The sequence below is a fragment of the Schistocerca nitens genome, chromosome 5 (genome assembly GCF_023898315.1).
Source record: "Schistocerca nitens isolate TAMUIC-IGC-003100 chromosome 5, iqSchNite1.1, whole genome shotgun sequence".
Classification (NCBI taxonomy): Eukaryota; Metazoa; Arthropoda; class Insecta; order Orthoptera; family Acrididae; genus Schistocerca; species Schistocerca nitens.
Genome location: NC_064618.1, coordinates 451614598 through 451634146, shown reverse-complemented (window position 1 = coordinate 451634146; position 19549 = coordinate 451614598). Strand labels below are relative to the sequence as shown.

At 38.6% G+C, this 19549-nt stretch overlaps 1 protein-coding gene across 1 annotated transcript in view; it reads left to right on the top strand.

Annotated features, from left to right (window-relative positions):
* Positions 1-19549, top strand: part of LOC126259289 (gamma-soluble NSF attachment protein-like) — a 165510-nt gene that overhangs the window by 45834 nt on the left and 100127 nt on the right. The window contains exon 7 of the mRNA XM_049955937.1: positions 8029-8206. Coding sequence (XP_049811894.1) covers positions 8029-8206 — 178 coding nt within the window. The remainder of the gene's footprint in view (positions 1-8028; positions 8207-19549) is intronic.

Sequence of the window (19549 nt, the reverse complement as noted above, 5' to 3'; positions counted from 1 at the left end):
GATAGGTGGAAAGAATACATTGAAAGTCTCTATGAGGGGGAAGATTTGTCCGATGTGATAGAAGAAGAAACAGGAGTCGATTTAGAAGAGATAGGGGATCCAGTACTAGAATCAGAATGTAACAGAGCTTTCGAGGGCTTAAGATCAAATAAAGCAGTAGGAATAGATAACATTCCATCACAATTTTGAAAATCATTGGGGGAAGTGGCAACAAAACGACTATTCATGTTGGTGTGCAGAATGTATGACTCTGGCAACATACTGTCCAACTTTTGGAAAAGTATCATCCACACAATTCCAAAGATGGCAAGAGCTGACAAGTGCGAGAATTACCGCACAATCAGCTTAACAGCTCATGCATCCAAGTTGCTGACAAGACTAATATACCAAAGAATGGAAAAGAAAATTGAGGATGTGCTAGATGATGATCAGTTTGGCTTTAGGAAAGGTAAAGGCACAAGAGAGGCAATACTGACGCTGCGGTTAATAATGGAAACAAGACTAAAGAAAAATTAAGACATGTTCATAGGATTTGTCAACCTGGAAAAAGCATTTGACAGTGTAAAATGGTGCAAGATTTTCGAAATTCTGCAAAAAGTAGTAAGCTATAGGGAGAGACAGGTCATATACAATCTGTACAACAGCCAAGAGGGAATAATAAGAGTGGACAACCAAGAACGAAGTGCTCGTATTAAAAAGGGTGTAAGACAAGGATGTAATCTTTTGCCCCCACTGTTCAATCTGTACATCGAGGAAGCAATGATGGAAATAAAAGAAAGGTTCAGGAATGGAATTAAAATTCAAGGTGAAAGGATGTCAGTGATAAGATTTGCTGATGACATTGCTATCCTGAGTGAAAGTGAAGAAGAATTGAATGATCTGCTGAATGGAATGAACAGTCTGATGAGTACAGAATATGGATTGAGAGTAAACTGAAGAAAGATGAAGGTAATGAGAAGTAGTAGAAATGAGAACAGTGAGAAACTTAACATCAGGATTGATGATCACAAAGTAGATGAAGTTAAGGAATTCTGCTACCTAGGTAGTAAAGTAACCAATGATGGACAGAGCAAGGATGACATCAAAAGCAGACCAGCAATGGCAAAAAGGGCATTCCTGCCTAAGAGAAGTCTTCTAATATCAAATATCAGCATTAATTTGAGGAAGAAATTTGTGAAAATGTGCATCTGGAGTACAGCATTGTATGGTAGTGAAACATGGACTATGGGAAAACCAGAAGAGAATTTAAGCATTTTAGATGTGGTGCTACAGACAATGTTTAAAATTAGATGGACTGATAAGGTAAGGAATGAAGAGGTTCTGCGCAGAATTAGGGAGGAAAGGAATATGTGGAAAACACTGCTAAGGAGAAGGGGCACGATAATAGGACATCTGTTAAGACATGAGGGAATGACTTCCATGGTACTAGAGGGAGCTGTGGAGGGCAAAAACTGTAGAGGAAGACAAAGATTGGAATACATCCAGTGAATAATGGAAACGTATGTTGCAAGTGCTACTCTGAGATGAGATGAAGAGGATAGCACAGGAGAGGAATTCGTGGCGGGCCGCATCAAACCAGTCACAAGACTGAAATACTTATGAAAAAAATAGAGGCCGCCATAGCTTTGTCGGCCAATTAAGGGGTTGACTGGGTGCCCTGTTGCCTCTTCTGCACTGAATGGGCAGCAGCTCTCTGGGCTTGGTGTGTGATGCACCTCAACCCTTGCCCTTCCCACTCGTTTGCTCTTCTTCCTCCTAGTTGACTCAGTGTTCTTCACGTGTTTCTCTTAACCTGTCCGTGTTGCTATTCTGTGCTGGGAATTGTTGGGTGGGGTACCTCTGGTATGTGGCGTGGGGTATGTCCATTGTTGCACTTTCTGCCTTTGGGAGCTTCTGGGTGCTAACTGGATGGGGCACCTAGCCCACCTTTCTTCCTTTCCTCCCTTTGCTTCACTGTTTCTTTTTCTAGGCTTTGCTGACCTTCAGTAATTCTTGGGGTTTTGCACATTAGGCCCTTCCTTGGTGTACAAGACTGGTCTGTTCGTAGGAGGGTCTGATAACATCGTAGTTGGGTTCCTTTTATCATTAAACTAACCAATCGACAAATCTTTTCCGTAATGCTCCAATTTTGTTCATGTTGCATGTGCATTCTGCTAGAGAAAGCTATTGGCTTTTTCTCTGATGTGTGATCATCACATACTTCTGGAATATGTATCAGCCTCACTCATAATCCAATGCACCCACTGCCACATGGAAAGGAATAGCAAAATTCAGGTGAACCAGTGCTTCTTTTAGTTTTGAAAATTCTTCATGACAGTTTATATCCCAGCTCCATACTGTGCTTTGTTTTAGTAACCTCATCAAACACGGTGAATTAAACACTGAATTGGCAAGAAATTTCCCGTAGAATCCCACCATCCTGAAAAATGATTTGTTTATTGTTAGAAGGATGCAGGCACTGCATGATAGCATTCAGTCTGTGGGAACCAGGCTAAATGTCCTAAGTACTTAACCTTATTTCTCCCAAATTGAGATTTTGACAGTTTAATGATGACGTTTTGAGAACGTAATCTGATGAAATATTCACCCAATGTTTGCAGGTCTTCTCCCACATTGGGGATATTACTGCTGTATTGTCAGTGTATAGCAACACTTTACTTCTTAGCTTTTTGCCTACTGTTTTATCCAACATTCTTAAGAAAACTGAGACTTATATGTTTAGGCTGAATGGTAGCACTTGGCATTGATATGACCTTCCTTCAAACAAGAATGCCATATACTCATGTGAATTTTCATTAGGGCAATCTGCCATTAACCTTCTTCAGATCCATTGTGCTGATATAATGCACCCCATCAACTTTCATGTGCAGTTCTTCTATAACAGGGGGCCTATCCCTCTCTGGATCTTGTATCCTATTTGCAGTTAATGCATCCAGCACTATATGTACATTGCCTTCCAGTTTTCTAACAACTACTAATGGGTTATTATAACAGCTATTGGATGTTTCTATAATATTCCATTGTAACATTATTGTGATTTATTTTTGTACTAATGGCTTCATTGATACTGATGCGGTGTAGAGTCTGACATGAAGTGGATTGTGTGGTTTAATTTTCAATCCGCAAACAAAGTCTTTAATAATGTCTGGGCATGTTGAAAATACTTTTACATATCTACATAATAAGGAAATCGTCTTCTCCTTTTCATTAATGCCTAGGTTCTTTGATCTGTTAGTGTTATCAGTTATGTCTGTTTCATTCTCTTGTACCATGTCTGCACCTAATTTGGGCCTGTCATTCTATTCGAGCATTGCTTCTTTCATTAAAGTGTAACCTAGTCTGGCTGGGTTGCTTTGCACACGTGTACACCAGCAAAGTACTCTTGTTGACCATATGTGAATGTTGCTTTTCCGTCTTGGGAGTTAAATGATACATTATTGTCTGACAACCAAACTATGCCTAAAATCATAGATACACTTAAACCTTCCACTACAAACATTATTTTTTGAAATGTGTGTCTTTAATGTAAATTCAATGAACAATTCTGCATGCACTGATTTACCTATTGCACCTGTCACTCCTTTTATCCTTATTCCTGTGCCAGGTAACCGAGCAAATGATATCCAGTGAATTATTTTGCTGTAGGGATCTCCTTGTGTCACTACCAGAATCAAAAACAACTACCACAGTTAAGTTACTTGCAATGCATGTCAGTTTTGGTTTCATATATTCTTCTGTTTGTGTGTTATCTTTATGCAGTAAGAGAGCTGTTAAACTGTGGTTGTAATAATTGCTAATTAAACTAGAAGAGATTTGTTAACAGTACTGTTAAATCTGTTGTGATAATTTCTGTTACTGTTCCCATTTCTGTATCTATTCTGTGAATGATTATTATAATGTTCGTTGTGTACCCTGTTTCCAGCATTTGTAGCATCCTCTCTAGTAGGGCGAGATCCTTTCTTAACATTACTCTGTTGGTCATTGTTATTGGTAGTGTTGCCTGTGTGCTGTCTTTCTGCTTGCCTTTCCACTGTGTCCACCTGTTCCAGATATTCCAATAAGTTGTTCACTTTTTCCCAGTCCTTTCCTAACAATTTGTCCCTTACATGCAATGATAATTGGCTAATGATAACTTCCACTAAATGTTCTCTTAAACGCAATTTCAAAAGCAATGTAAGTTGTGAATTATTCTAGCTGTAATAAACCCCACTGTGCAGCATTGACTGTTTGTAGCCAGTTGCATCTTATTGGAATGTAACCAGTTATTGTGCAATGTGCCTTTTAAATGACTTGAGAAATAATAATAGGTGGAATGTCACCTGAAGGTGAAAATTTGGGGAATTTCTGATTTATTCCTTTGGTTAGTGTTGTGATAAAGTCATTGCAGTTATTAGGTACTATCCTGTTGTTTAATTATGGGTCTTCTCTTTTCTTAATTCTTTCATTGTCTCCTGTAAGCTCGGTGTTATTTTGTGTTAATGAGTGACGTTCGCCTGCTTTATTTCTTCCTTGGTAGTCCTCGGTGTTGATATACTGCATTGTTATACTGGCTGAAAAATGGGGTTGGAAGTTCAACACTGACTATTGTAAATGATGAAGCCGACAATTGAACAATTGTGTTTCACAGTTCTTTACTTTCACTGTTCACACACACACACACACCCCCCCCCCCCCCCCCAATATTACACAATTGTATGGCCAGTTCACTATTGGTAAATGTTGATGAGCCTCATTAAAACGGTGCAGGCAACAGCAGCATACTGCTACAATAGTTTGCTGTTGAACATCTATGAGCAGTAAAAAACTAACCACACATTTCACAGTTCTTGCAGAATAATACGGTACGTGTGACACTATTTCTCAAATAAATTAAACAGACATTGTCATTAATTGTCCTAACACATGGCCTATTTGTGTTACACTTATTCCATTTTTAAGTTGATGCATTGTTGTTAATTTAACCAATACATAATTCCCGTCTGAAAATTGGCCATGTATTGACTGCCTTGGGACCAAAAATCGGTCCTTTATATATCCTCACTATAATAGGCACTAAAACTATACATTGTTTGATGCTTAAATTAAAGAAATTAGAATTAAAACGTAACTCATTCAATTTGTCTGAATACATAGAAAAATTCCTCCCATTTAACAGTTCATTCTATCACAAAAGTTAGGCGAATCATTTGTTTAAATAATGAAATTAACAGCTATAGTTATATAAACAATACTTTTGACAAACCTGGTAATTATTTTGAAATTAATTAAGGGCTGGCTTTGCTAATATGTTTTCAAGTAGAGCCAAATAAATGCTTTAAGAATCTTAATAGTTCTTCTTCCAAATGTTTGCAATTAGTACAGAATTTATATTTGTATATAAGCCAACAATAGCACTTAAGTCACGAAACATTTACTGATTTCACCCTATAGCAAAATATATTAAGTAGGAATAGTCAAAATAAATTAGGAAATTAATTACATACACAAAACCAAGCACAAAATTAGACGTGTTGCTATTATTCCTTAAGACTGAGGGCCATCCTTTCTCTTTTATGGAAATGCAGATAGAGATTCCAGCTTGCTTCATCACAAGTGCTTTTGTATTTGCACTAAAACTAATGCTACTGTGCACTGTTGGTGTTCCTGACAATGCACATGTTGTCATTGTAGATGTAGATTTGTTGTCTACGAATTGTGTAATTTTTGTATGTACTCCTGTACAATGCACATATTTAGTAAATTTAAGTTTTTTGTAATCTTGGTTATTACTGAGAAAACATCTTTTTTTTTGTTAGTATAAGTTCGCAACACTGCTCTCATATCTATTGTTTCTTTTCCTAACATCTCATTTTTTCGTACCAATTTGCAACTTTCTGTCTTGATAAAATGTATGTACTCTAAGGTACCATCTTGTTTAGTTTCCGATATCTCTAATCACATATCTATTTTGGAAACATGACTGAGGCCCATGTACAATCTTGTTTCCAATGTATCTATTTTGTCATTAAGTTGGATAGTGAATTCATTAAGCAATGTTTCTAAATTCATGAGTCTGGTCTCAATTTGTCATTCTGTTTTCAACTTGCATGAACTTGTTGTACATATGCATAATTGCATTGTGTAAGTGAGCCAACTGCTATAAAACTGACTGCATTAACTCTTCCATGGTCATGCTGTGGTCTCTGCTGGCCACATTTTATTCCCAAACTAAAATTTATATCTACATATCATAATAGTGTAGCTTCAGTGAACTGTATTCAATGTCAGTTGTCATAATAGTGGGATGGGTTTAGTTGTATTTGTTGTAATGGTGTAGTTGTTATTTACTATATGTGACAGCATTCACTGTAATAAAAGAACATTTAAATGTCACAGTGACCTGATCTTACTCAGCTATACTTCACTTTAATCTTTGCATTCATGTGATCACCAGACTGCAGTGAAGAAGAAAAAATCTGAACTCACTGAGGTAAAACATTTTGCTTCTCATGGTAAATGACTGCAAAGCTGCTTGCTGTCAGCGTTGTCTGCTGTTGTTGGTACTGATGCTGCATTCTGTCTCATCGTGGTTCATCAAACTGCAACCTCGCAGACAGCTGCCAACCTTCTATACTCTGAACGAGACATAGGGCTGTTTGTTGCATATGTTTTGGTTGTCTGTATCTTGGTAGATGTATCAGAAATTCTTCATTGTTGCTTGGTAACTTGTTTGAAATTATCAATATAACCACTCCAAAAATGTATTACTTGTTGCAGTTCAAATCCTGTCTTCACATTTGATAAATTATCGCTGGTTGTACAGTGTAATCTTGTATATCCGTGGTCGTTTAACTGCTTAGTAACTGAATTCCAATCATGTTACTATAAGCAGCTTTATTAATAAATTTATTTATTCATTCATTATTCATTCCAGTGTATGAAAAAGTCAGTGTGAAAGCATGTATTATTCAGATCTGTTGTATTTCACTTTTTGTGGCTTTGTCTGCTCTGCTTTGTGGTATTACAGCATTGTGCAGTCGTTTGTCTTCGACGCTAGATAGTAATGTCAGTTTTGTGCCAGTTACCCTTTAAGATCATTATTTCTGGAAAGAACAATGCATACCTCAGGTATTTCAGTCTTACCCAGTTAATGGGTGCTTGTTATAACAGTACTGTTCCTTTCATTCCAAATTCTTCCTTATTGATGCTGAATCTTGCTATTTAATTTTCAGTTTCATGTACCAGTATAGCTTAATCATCCTCCAGTTTGTCTCACACTAGGGCCGCCACATGCAATAGTTCAGTTAATTTATAAATTACCTTGTAGCTGGTCTTCAGATCTGAGAAGATTGATAATTCTTATGTCTGTAGGAGAGCTCAACTTCTGCCAAAGCCAGGACTCATTAACTCTAATTTATAGGAGGACTTTTGTTGTGTCTTTAATTACAAAATGCGATCAGAGGTTAATAGTCTAGCTACAGTTCGTTTGAACAAATTCCAAACTTCCAGAAAAAATGTTTCAATACATCAGTATACACATTATTGTTATAATCTTTTGCGTAGAAGACTTTGGATTACTTTACATGTCATGACACCAAGTAAAGCTTTAATGCTCCTGGAACAGCTTGGAGCCCATATGGAATACCTCAAACAAATAATAGAACATATGAAACAAGACTTGCTCTGTAATAAATCCTCTTACATAATAATTCAATAACAAAGATTTTGTAAATGTACTTCAGTGTTCAGCAATATTCCACAACTCACTGACATGTAGCTTTCAAAAAACAAATACGAGATAAAGAGTGTGCTTTACTTGCCTGTATGAGTTTTGTGTGTGAGATTGCTCTGTAAACATCCACATATGAGTTAGTCTCCTATGACATCACTGACAGTCTTTCACCATAGAAGTAGTTTGTAATTCATAGTTCTGCATTGTGCAGGTTTCATTTTTTAATTTTGTGCTTTATAATAAAATGAGAAAACTGTAGTTAAGAACTATCATATATTGTTTCTTAAATAACTTCAGTTGTTGTTTCATGATTAAAGGTTTGATCAGGCAGCAGATGCTATTCGGCGAGAAATCGGCTTGCACCAGCAGTCGGACAACATACCAGCAATTGGAAGGCTTGCTGTTGCACTTGTACTTGTTCAGCTAGCTCGAGGAGACACAGTAGCAGCAGAAAAAGCATTTAAGGAGTGGGGAAATTGCTGTGATCCAGCAGAGGTAAATTCATTGCTGAAGCATTTAAGGTATTGCTAATAAAGAAAATGAGCTTCATTGTGGTTGTGGAACTTGGGAGATAGTGTTTATGGTAAAGTAAGAGCTGAACTGAAATTGGAATTTTATTTGTTGTTGCCACCACATTCCTTGAATTTACTTTAAATTAAATCTGAGCCTTATGTATGACTGCATAAAAATAATCAGTGTATGGAATTACATATCATATCTCTGTTTATATGAAATTGGTACTTGAATATTTAATTAGAAATAATCAGTATATTAATATTTTGTCACTTTTTAGTACTTAAATTAGGCTCTGATCATTTCCCTTAAGTGTCATTAACCTCAAATATCAAATTGGATGCATGTTAATTAACGAATAATTGTGTCTTCTTACACCTTTGTGTGATTGTAATAAAAATACAAAATTAACAAACAGCACATCCTTGTTTCTGGCTACTCTTGTCAGTAAATGCACATTTTTAGCTGTCAGTGTTTGAAATCTGTTTAAGACCGACTTGAAGAAAAGAGCAGCTATATGATTTCTGGAGTTGTGTTTGGTTGATATGATTTTTACAGAGATGTTAAGTAAGCTGCAATGAGTTGTTATGAATGAATGGAAGAAGAAGAAGAAGAAGAAGAAGAAGAAGAAGAAGAAGAAGAAGAAGATACTACTCTCTTGTGTGGAAAAGATTGCTTAGAGATCTAAGGTAATAAAATACAAAAGCTCGGAATATACATGGAAGTGAAAATGCCATTTTTCTACGATTGCAACTTCTGCAAAGATCTGTGGAAGTGCACAATGCACATATTACAGAGATCATAAAATGTGAAGATACAGACCTGGATTGCAAATTGCATAAAGGTAATGAAAAACAAAAGATAAATGTAATGAAACTGATACACAACAGACCGATAAATGTGTAACAGGAATATATTGTACAGAATTTCATACCGTCCCTTATGGACATACAAAAAAGTTTTCATGTGCCAGTTCCAAAATAGTTATACTAAAACAGAGTATATTACATTTATGTAAATAAAACAATATTTTTCTTTCTTAAGTCATTGTGTTCCAGAAATGTAAGCTGAATACTTCTTATGTGTTTGACCCAGTAGTGTCTTGGGATAGTCTTGACATCATATCAGGCTCAGTAGGAAAAAAAAATCAGGTTTGTGAGTTGTGCATTTGACAGATTTATAAGGAATGATATCTTCCTGTAGTCTTATTTCTGGCCACAGCATGAATACTCATTGCTATATATTAGTGTCTAACCTACAGGATTTCTCCACCCCATTGTCACCCTCAAAATCCCCTTTATGATTGCAAACCTTTCTTCCACAATTATGTCTGGGTTTCAGAAGTCCTGGACCTTTACTTGCCTAGTCCAACAAATGGCACCGTCAAAGTACATCTCTTGTCTGTTTGTAATACACACCAGCTCTGCGGTCTTAAATTTCTATCCTCTAGTCCAGAATCCTTGCCCTGCAACTAGATGAACACCCTCAGTGCCACATAAAAAAAACTGTCCAACCTATTAAGTTTGTTCCAGCTTGGATGCCACAGTTTACTGTGACCAAATAGTCTCTATGAAATCTGCCTGTTGATGACTTGTAACCACCAAACCTGTCTTGCTGATCTACAGTCATCACACTACCTGAGCTGCACTTCTGCCTGACAGAACCCAGAAAACAGGTGTCAGCATGTCAATAACAACGAAATTTTGAATGATACTCATTCATGCATTGCTTCATAGGATGTTACAGCTGTGTCATGTGGGAAGGCACTTCCATGCATAGAGGTGGCGCAATAGGGAAGCATCGATGGGATAAGGATTTCGTAAGCATTGAGGCATAGTGTGGGCAAAGAAAAGCTATGTTGCTGGACAGTGTTGCTGTGGCCAACAATCAGTTTAATTTGCTTACAGTACATTGGAAAAAATTTTAAAAATGAGTTTGATCAACCTTCTGTGTGTGAGAAATCTTACTTCAGTATTGACGATGCTGAGTCAACTTATACACAGCTTAAGATTGCAGTCACAGTGTCATCAACTTCAGTAAATTTTGAAGACGACAGACATCACTGAAGAGGACCAAGGGTTTCAAATCAGTATGACAGTACATGTGCGGTCAAAATACAGCTGACCTCACCATTCAAATGTACAGACTTAGTAATACAATTGGTGAAATTCAAAGGAGATTGTTTTCTTTTGTAGAATCAACTGACATTCCCACAGATAAAATATGGACTGTGAGAAACAGAGAAGTTTAATTCAAAAGAGAAGTAGTGGAATCCTGAGGATGAAAAGCAGCATAATAGAGATATAGATCGGAATCTGTGGACTGAAATCGTGGTGTTAATAGAAACCACAAGTAGGCACAACCTTCATCAGAAATTTTAGATGGAAATTGTAACCTACAAAAATTAATATTTTACCGTGAGAAGCATGGTGTATATTATGTTTAAAGTTACTGTAGTGGATCTTTTTGGGTTGTGGTAAGTGGACATTAGCTGTCTACAAATTGCTACTACTACCACCACCACCACCACCACCACCACCAATTGGTGTTTTTATGCCAGTAGGGTAGAGTTTCTGTTATATTAGGAGGTTTGCAAATGTATCTTTTTTCCCCTTTTCAGTACTGTGTGTTCAGAATATCTCATTGAATAATTTGTTTGCCCTTTAGACTTATGCTGAATGACAGTCTTTGAAGGTTAGTTGACTTGTCTGTTTTGCAGCATTTATTTGAAGTTGTGGAGTGTGTTTGTAATCTTGCTTTTCAATTTCATCGCGAACCATCTCAAATATGTATGTGTAATATAACATCTCTTCCTTCACCTCATATGTTCTTAAAACTGTCTGGTTATCCCAGTAAATGAGGAAAGAGTGTATGGTACTTGTCATGTTCTTTTGGAGACAGATATAGCTCATTCACTTGCATTCAGCATCTTTTTAATAACAAAAGCTGTGATGCAACACTTCTGTCGAAGCACAGAGGTGTCGTGTATCCATCCCACCCTAGGAGGTTAAAGTCTAAACTACTTCATACATAGAGTTGTTTCTAACCTAACCTAACCTCTTTGACACTGCTTAAAACTGACAGACATGGGATGCACTATGACAAAGCTGTCGGCAATGTTATCAGGCAACCTCTTGTGACGGCATCTGATGACCATTATCAGTGCCACTGTGAGAGTAGCCTCAGTCCATATCGTGTCGGGCACAGCTTTGTGAAAGCATCGAGTACAGTTTTTATTAAAAAGGAGGACTGTCTAAAGATAAAGCCATTGAAACCGGTTACCATATTTGTATTGTGGTGTGATTTGGACTTTATTGTAAGTAAAAATGTAATACGCAATTGCCTATTAATAAGAACATGTGTTGGAATCCATTTTTTACAGATCTGAGCATCTAATTCTACATATTTTACATTATGGTTAACAGCAGACTTTGTAGATGAAAATGTCAACAAGCTGACTTACTTTTTCTGCTTTTGTCTGCTAATTTGTTATGGCATCATATTCTTTGTTTTCTTAGAGGCAGAAAATGTTTGTCACACAGAAGTATGTGATAAGGATAATACGTTATGTCCACTGTAGAATCTTGTGAAGAAAGCTCCTTAAACATTAAGATGTAATGTCAACAGCCTCACTGTTTGTAACATGTTTGTATGTAATTTGTTTTCGGTGACCAATAGCAATTCAAAAACAACATGAACATTCATCATTACATTAATAGGTAGAGAAATTCTTAAGACTGATCATCAGTCATGCACAGCTGGGCACAGTAATGGCTGAGATATTCAGCCACAATCACTAAGTGTGTGTGTGTGTGTGTGTGTGTAGTTAAATATAAATCACATCTCATGCGCAAGAAAGTGTTACTGCTAGCAAAGATCAATGCAAAAGACTACTGTGTAAATAGTCAAAATGTCATAGTGTTTGCTGACAAAGAGCACGAGGAGTGTAAACTAACACATTCCATATTACAGTGAGAGAATACATTTATTATCAGTGGAACAAGCCAACAACTTATCATAGTTTTTAAATAACTCAAGAGAATGCTACTGGTAAGTACAGGGTGATTATTATAAATTTTTGCTACTTGAGAGGGCCTTACCATGAAAAACCAGTGATAATAGACAATGAAACTTTGTGGAAACATTTGTAAGGATTTGAGGAAGAACAATAATGAATAAAATGTTCAAAGAGATGCATTTTAATTTCCACATGAGAGGGTAATATTTCTTAATTGCATACCATGCTTACATTCTTGGTTACAAATGTTGCTCAAAGTGATAACTGTCTGCAAGCATGACAGCCTGCAACCACACTAGAGGTTGCTCTACTACTGCTCAAAACGATAGTGAAGTATGGAATGGTCAGCTGTGGTGACACAGCTTATGGACTGCTTGAAGATAACACATTGTGTCCAGCATTCTCAGCCATGGTAGCAGTAACTACTTCAACAATTTTTTGGTGCAGTTGGCTGTTGGCCTCTCCCAGGAGCAATTCCCTACTCGGCAGTGAACTTCCAGATCATGTTCACCAGCCTCAGTGCATATTGCCTTGAAGTGTCAATTCTCATGAAGAGCAGCAGCACTATTGTTGTTGTTTCAATCAAACAGTTTTACGAGTAAATCCCTGCTCTCCTTGTCTAGGCCCGTGTATAATGTCTGCAGCTGTAATGCACACTTATGTGCGTGCTTCAAAACTGTGTTGTCATATCAGGATTGGTGCCTAATGGCAAGTCTTAACACTAACACTACTAACAATGCAAATCCTGCAGTGCACAGCCTGAAAATCATCCCTATAAAGCTGGATATCTGTTAAGTATACAGTTATCTATCTGTGCTGGCTCAAGTAGTGAAAGTTAAACTATAACCACCCTGTACATCGAAAACCATTGATACTTCAACAGGTACCCCTCCCTGCCATTTTAAGACTTTTCCACTTCATACCTTGAAAATGACTGGTTGTTACCTGTCAGAATATTGGAGTTCTCGACAAATTTATCTGGCCTCATTCTCGCAATTATTAGAGCATAGTAAACGGTGGCAAAAGCTTAAAGTTCAAAACTAACTAGCTGCTTCTCCTTGAGCAATAAATCACAAATTATAATCATGCCACACATAACAATTGAATGTCTGCATACTACTTAGGATACAAATTCCCATTCAATAAAGGGTACGACATTTTCATAGAAGTTACTGTATATGCAATTGATATTCTGGCAAACAAAAACATTTTTTTAAGTAGAGTGTCTTTAAAACTAAGAACTATTATCACTCTACTTCGCTCCATGGTCTACATTGTAGTATCACAGTCACTGGTATCTGAGACTTTGTCCAAACAATCTGATTGTAAATTTATCACTATAGGTTAGATGCTTGTATCCAGCTTCACCTCTCTATCAAAGTCCTCTTCCTGAAACTTTTCAGTGTGCAATACACAGTTTGCCCATTTTGAATAGGAGATGTTGTCTAGTGCTTCATACGCAAGGCGATCCAGTGTCTGCTATCTTGAACATTTTGTTCTGTTATAATCCAATTGGATTATAAGACAGTGGTATGGTGGTGAACACAAAACTGTGTGACCACACTCACATGCAAATAAATCAAGTTCATACGTCTTCTCACATGACTTGTTTAAATTAATGAGCTGCGTGAGTTCAACAGGAGCCTGGCTTACACTGTGTGGGGTCTTGTTATTTTTAAGCCGGAGCACAATATCCGCTTTCCTTTTGTTGGTACTCAGTGTTTTCTCTGTAACAGCTGAATGATAACTGGTATTATCCATTTACAATGACTGACTTTAAAGCAAAGCAAGGCATGGCAAAAACAGCACTGTGAACTACTTCTTGAAAGTGACAGCATTCATTTCCAAATGGTAGTCACTGCAGTTTTTCTTACACCTAAATACAAGTTTTTCTCATGCATATCTTTAACAAGTGTAAGTGAAGTTGGATATTCACTGTTTAAAACATCCATGTCAGAACCTCCATTGGTGTTATAGGCTTCTTGCAATTTTGATGCTTTCCATGTGACACAAAATAAACTCTTCTTGATGTTTCTATAGGTCTGACACTTTCAATTGGAACTGGCTGCACAGTTTTCTTGCTGACAATGCAGGGTTGTGCAGTATGTTCTTGTGTCTTCAAAATGTCAACAGTAAGCGTCCCACTTTCATTTCACGTTTGAAGAAGATGTGAACATGGCAAACAATCCCCATTGGCTACTTGTGAAGTACTTCCTTTATTGCAGTCAATTTATTTGGAAACCACAGTAACACATTTACAGATATGCGTTCATAGCTATACTGCAGCAAGAAAATAATGTTGACAATTGAATGAATAATTTTGTCACTCTGGGAATGAAATTGCTTTGTCACAAAATGTGGCAAGAGTGCAGCCTGCAGGAGGGAGATTTTCATAATTCACGGCTAGCCACTTGAAAAGAGAATGAATCTTATTGACTGCCAGACGTTAATAGAGGGGAATGTGCAGAATGGCTGAATATTCGGACATCTTCCTTCATGAGGTGGATTGTAATACACTTGTTGTTTTTCTTCAGTCTGAAGACTGGTTTGAAGCAGCTGTCCATGCAAGTCTGTATTGTGTAAGCCTTTTTATCCTTGCATAACTACCCAGCGTACATGCATTTGGACTAGCTTACTGTATTCAAACCTTGGTCTCCCTATACAGTTTTTTAGCCCCACACTTCCTTTCATTATCAAAATGATACGCCTCAAGGTGTGTGTATCAACCAATCCCTTCTTTCAGTTAAATAGCATCATAATTTTTTTTCACCAATGGATTTCAGTACTTCCTATTTGTTATTCTATCTACCTGTCTAATCTTCAACATTATTGTATAGCATCACATTTCAAGGCTTCTGTTGTATTGTTGTTTGAGCTTCCATACAAGGCTACTTTCAGAAAAGACATCCTACCTTGTAAATTTATATCAAACGTTAACAAATTCCTCTTTTTCATTTTCATTTTTTTCTGTTGTCAGTCTGCATTTTATATCAACTCAGCATTGGCCATCACAAGATACTTTGCTTCCCAAATAACAACTTCCATCTACGACTTTTAGTGTCTCATGTCTCATTTCCTGATCTAATTCCTTCAGCCTGGTTTACTTCAACTACATTCCGTTACCCTTGTTTTGCTATTGTTGTTCATCTTGTAATATCTTGAAGACACTATCTGTTCCATTGAACTGCTTTTCCAAGTCCTTTGCCATCTCTGACAGAATTAAAATTTCACATTCAAACTGCAAATATTTTATTTCTTATCCAATAACATTAATTCCGTTTCCAGATTTCTCCTTGGTACAGCCTAATAACATCAGTGATAGGGTACAACTATGTCCCTTTCATGTGCTTCGACTCCTAACTACAATTTGGTTTCTGCACAAGTTGTAAATAACATTTTGCTTCCTGTATTTTATCACGGCTGCTTTCAAATTTCATAAAGTGTAGTCCAGTCAGTATTGTTAAAAGTTTTACCTGCATCTACAAATGCTGTAAATGTAGGTGTATGATTCTTCAAGCTATCTTCTAAGACAAGTCATACGATCAATATTACCTTGTGTCTGCCAACATTTCTCCAGACTCCAAACCCATCTTTCCCAAGGTCAACCTCTACCTGGTCTTCCATTATTCTGTAAATAATTTGGGTCAGTATTTTGCAAACTTGATTTATTAAACTGATGGTTTGGCGGTATTTACAACTTTTGGCACCTTCCTTCTTTGCAGTTGTAATTCTTGCTGTTTCCCAAAGTTGGAGAGTATTTCACGTGTTTCACATACAGGGTGAAACAGAACTCCACCAATAAAAACAGAAATGAGTATGGCATCATTGGCCGGGAGGCCCCTATTCGGGAAAGTTCAGCCACCAAGTGCAAGCCTTATTTCATTCGACACCACATTGGGCAACGTGCACGTCGATGATGACGAAATGATGATGACAACTTAACACCCAGTCCCTGGGCGGAGAAAATCTCCAACTCAGCCGGGAATTGAACCCGGACCCACTTGCATGGGAGGCGAGCATGTTACCACCCACCTAAGCAGGCGGACACTCCACCAGCAAACTTTCAGAGGCTGTTCAGGTGAGATAGTTTTGCCACGACTAGCTCTCCCAAAGATCTCAGTAATTCTGTGGGGAAAGTCATGTACTCCAGGGATCTTGTTTTCACGTAGGTCTTTTAGTGCTCTATCAAATTCTGCTTGCAGTATCGTATCTCCATCTCATCTTCATCTTCAGTCCCACCTGTATATTCCTTCCACATTTCAGTTTTCCCTTCTTTGTTTAGTACTGGCTTGTTATTTGAGCTCTTGATTTTCATAGAGCTGCTTCTATCTCCAAAGGTGTCTCTAATTTTCCTATAGACAGCAGCTATCATAATCCTAGTTACACATGCCTCTACAGCCTTGCATTCGTCCTTCATCGTTTTCTGCGTAACCATTTTCCACTTTGTGTCGACCTCATTTTTTGCAGGCCTGTATTCCCTTTTGCGAGCTTCTTTTGTCACATTTTCATATTTTTCTCCATTTGTCAATTAAATTCAATATCTTCTGTGTTATCTAGGGATTTCTACTAGGCCTTGACTTCTGAGCTATTTGATTTTCTGTGTTCCCTATTTCATCTCTCAAAGCTACCCATATGTTTCCTGTTGTATTCCTTTTCCCTGTTTCCTAATGATACTTCTGAAACTATCATGACCCTGGTTCCTTCAATTTATCCAGGCTCCATCTCTTTATTTTCCTACCTTTTTGCAATTTTTTAATTTGTTGTGTGCTGTGGAAAACCAATAAATTATATTCATTTCATTTCATTTCATTTCATATTTGCCCCCCTGGAAATGGCTTACAGTTTAAAAACTGGTTTTGATATCTGTCATACCATTACATAATGTGTCTGAAACATTCCAGCATCTTCAGCTCTCTTCCATGTGTACAACTGCCTTTCATGATTCTTAAACCAAGTATTAAGAACGATGAAAGTATCCGCTGCATAATTTTGCCAGATAGCTTCCTCTCTCATTCCTTTCCACCAGCCCATGTTTTCCTACTTTTTTTATGTTATTTTTTCCCCACTAGCCAATTGCAGAGTCTCGTCACAAATAGATTTTCATCGTCTATAACTGTCTCAATACTTTCCTTTATCTTATCACACATTCTTTTAATCTCTTCACTGAGTGAGGTGTGCAGCGGTTAGCACACTGGCGTTGCATTCGGGAGGACCATGGTTCAAACCTGCATTCAGCCATCCTGATTTAGGTTTTCTGTGATTTCCCTAAATCACTCCAGACAAATGGCGGGATGGTTCCTTTAAAGGGCATGGCCGATTTCCTTCCCCAACCTTCCCTAATCCGATGGGACCAATGACCTCACTGTTTGGTCCCCTCCCCCAAACCAACCAACCTTTTACTCTCTTCATCTGCAGAGGTAGTTGGCAAATAACTTTTACTACTGTGGTGGGTGTCCATTTCACATCCATCTTGGCTATGACAGTGTGTTCACTGTGCAGTTAATAGTTTACCCGCATTTCTATTTTCTTATTCATTGTTAGGCCTACTCCTGCTTTACTATTATCAAATTTTGTGTCGGTAAACCTGTACTGACATGACCAAAAGTCCTGTTCTTCCTGTCACCGCACTTCGCTAATTCCCACTATTTCTCACTTCAGCCTATCCGTTACTGTTTTTAAATTCTTTACCACATCTACCCAATTAAGGGGCCTAACACTACATGCTCTGACCTGTAGAATGCCACTCTTGTTTTTCCTGATGGCAATATCATCCTTAGTAGTGACCTGCTTGGAGATCTGAAAGGGGGACTATTTTATCCCTGGGATATTTTACTCGAGAGGATGTGAACATCATTAAGTCATTCTGTGTAGCTACATGCCTTTAGGGTGAGTGGAGGGTTTATTGTTGTAGTTTACCCTTGCTTTCAGCTGCTTGCTGTACTAGAACAGCAGAGTCATGTTGGCTGTTCTTACGAGGCCAGATGATCCAACCATCCAGATTGATGCACCTGAAGATGCTGAAAAGGCTGCAGCTCCTCTTAAGGAATCATGAATTAGTCTGGCCTCCACACAGATACCCCTCTGCTATAGTTGCAGCTAAGATTCATACACTAGGAAACAATTTGTGCTTGTTTCTGTCATATATTCACAGCATTCAGTGGATATTGTATTTCAGTTGTTATGTCAGCCAGATGTAAATCACACCTTCAGCTCTATTGGACACAGGGCAGATATCTGTCTCACTTAATCATGTAATTTGACTGTAGCTGCCTCAGAGATTGTCACATTTGAAAAATACACTCCTGGAAATTGAAATAAGAACACCGTGAATTCATTGTCCCAGGAAGGGGAAACTTTATTAACACATTCCTGGGGTCAGATACATCACATGATCACACTGACAGAACCACAGGCACATAGACACAGGCAACAGAGCATGCACAATGTCGGCACTAGTACAGTGTATATCCACCTTTCGCAGCAATGCAGGCTGCTATTCTCCCATGGAGACGATCGTAGAGATGCTGGATGTAGTCCTGTGGAACGGCTTGCCGTGCCATTTCTGCCTGGCGCCTCAGTTGGACCAGCGTTCGTGCTGGACGTGCAGACCGCATGAGACGACGCTTCATCCAGTCCCAAACATGCTCAATGGGGGACAGATCCGGAGATCTTGCGGCCAGGGTAGTTGACTTACACCTTCTAGAGCACGTTGGGTGGCACGGGATACATGCGGACGTGCATTGTCCTGTTGGAACAGCAAGTTCCCTTGCCGGTCCAGGAATGGTAGAACGATGGGTTCGATGACGGTTTGGATGTACCGTGCACTATTTAGTGTCCCCTCAACGATCACCAGTGGTGTACGGCCAGTGTAGGAGATCGCTCCCCACACCATGATGCCGGGTGTTGGCCCTGTGTGCCTCGGTCGTATGCAGTCCTGATTGTGGCGCTCACCTGCACGGCGCCAAACACGCATACGACCATCATTGGCACCAAGGCAGAAGCGACTCTCATCGCTGAAGACGACACGTCTCCATTCGTCCCTCCATTCACGCCTGTCGCGACACCACTGGAGGCGGGCTGCACGATGTTGGGGCGTGAGCGGAAGACGGCCTAACGGTGTGCGGGACCGTAGCCCAGCTTCATGGAGACAGTTGCGAATGGTCCTCGCCGATACCCCAGGAGCAACAGTGTCCGTAATTTGCTGGGAAGTGGCGGTGCGGTCCCCTACGGCACTGCGTAGGATCCTACGGTCTTGGCGTGCATCCGTGCGTCGCTGCGGTCCGGTCCCAGGTCGACGGGCACGTGCA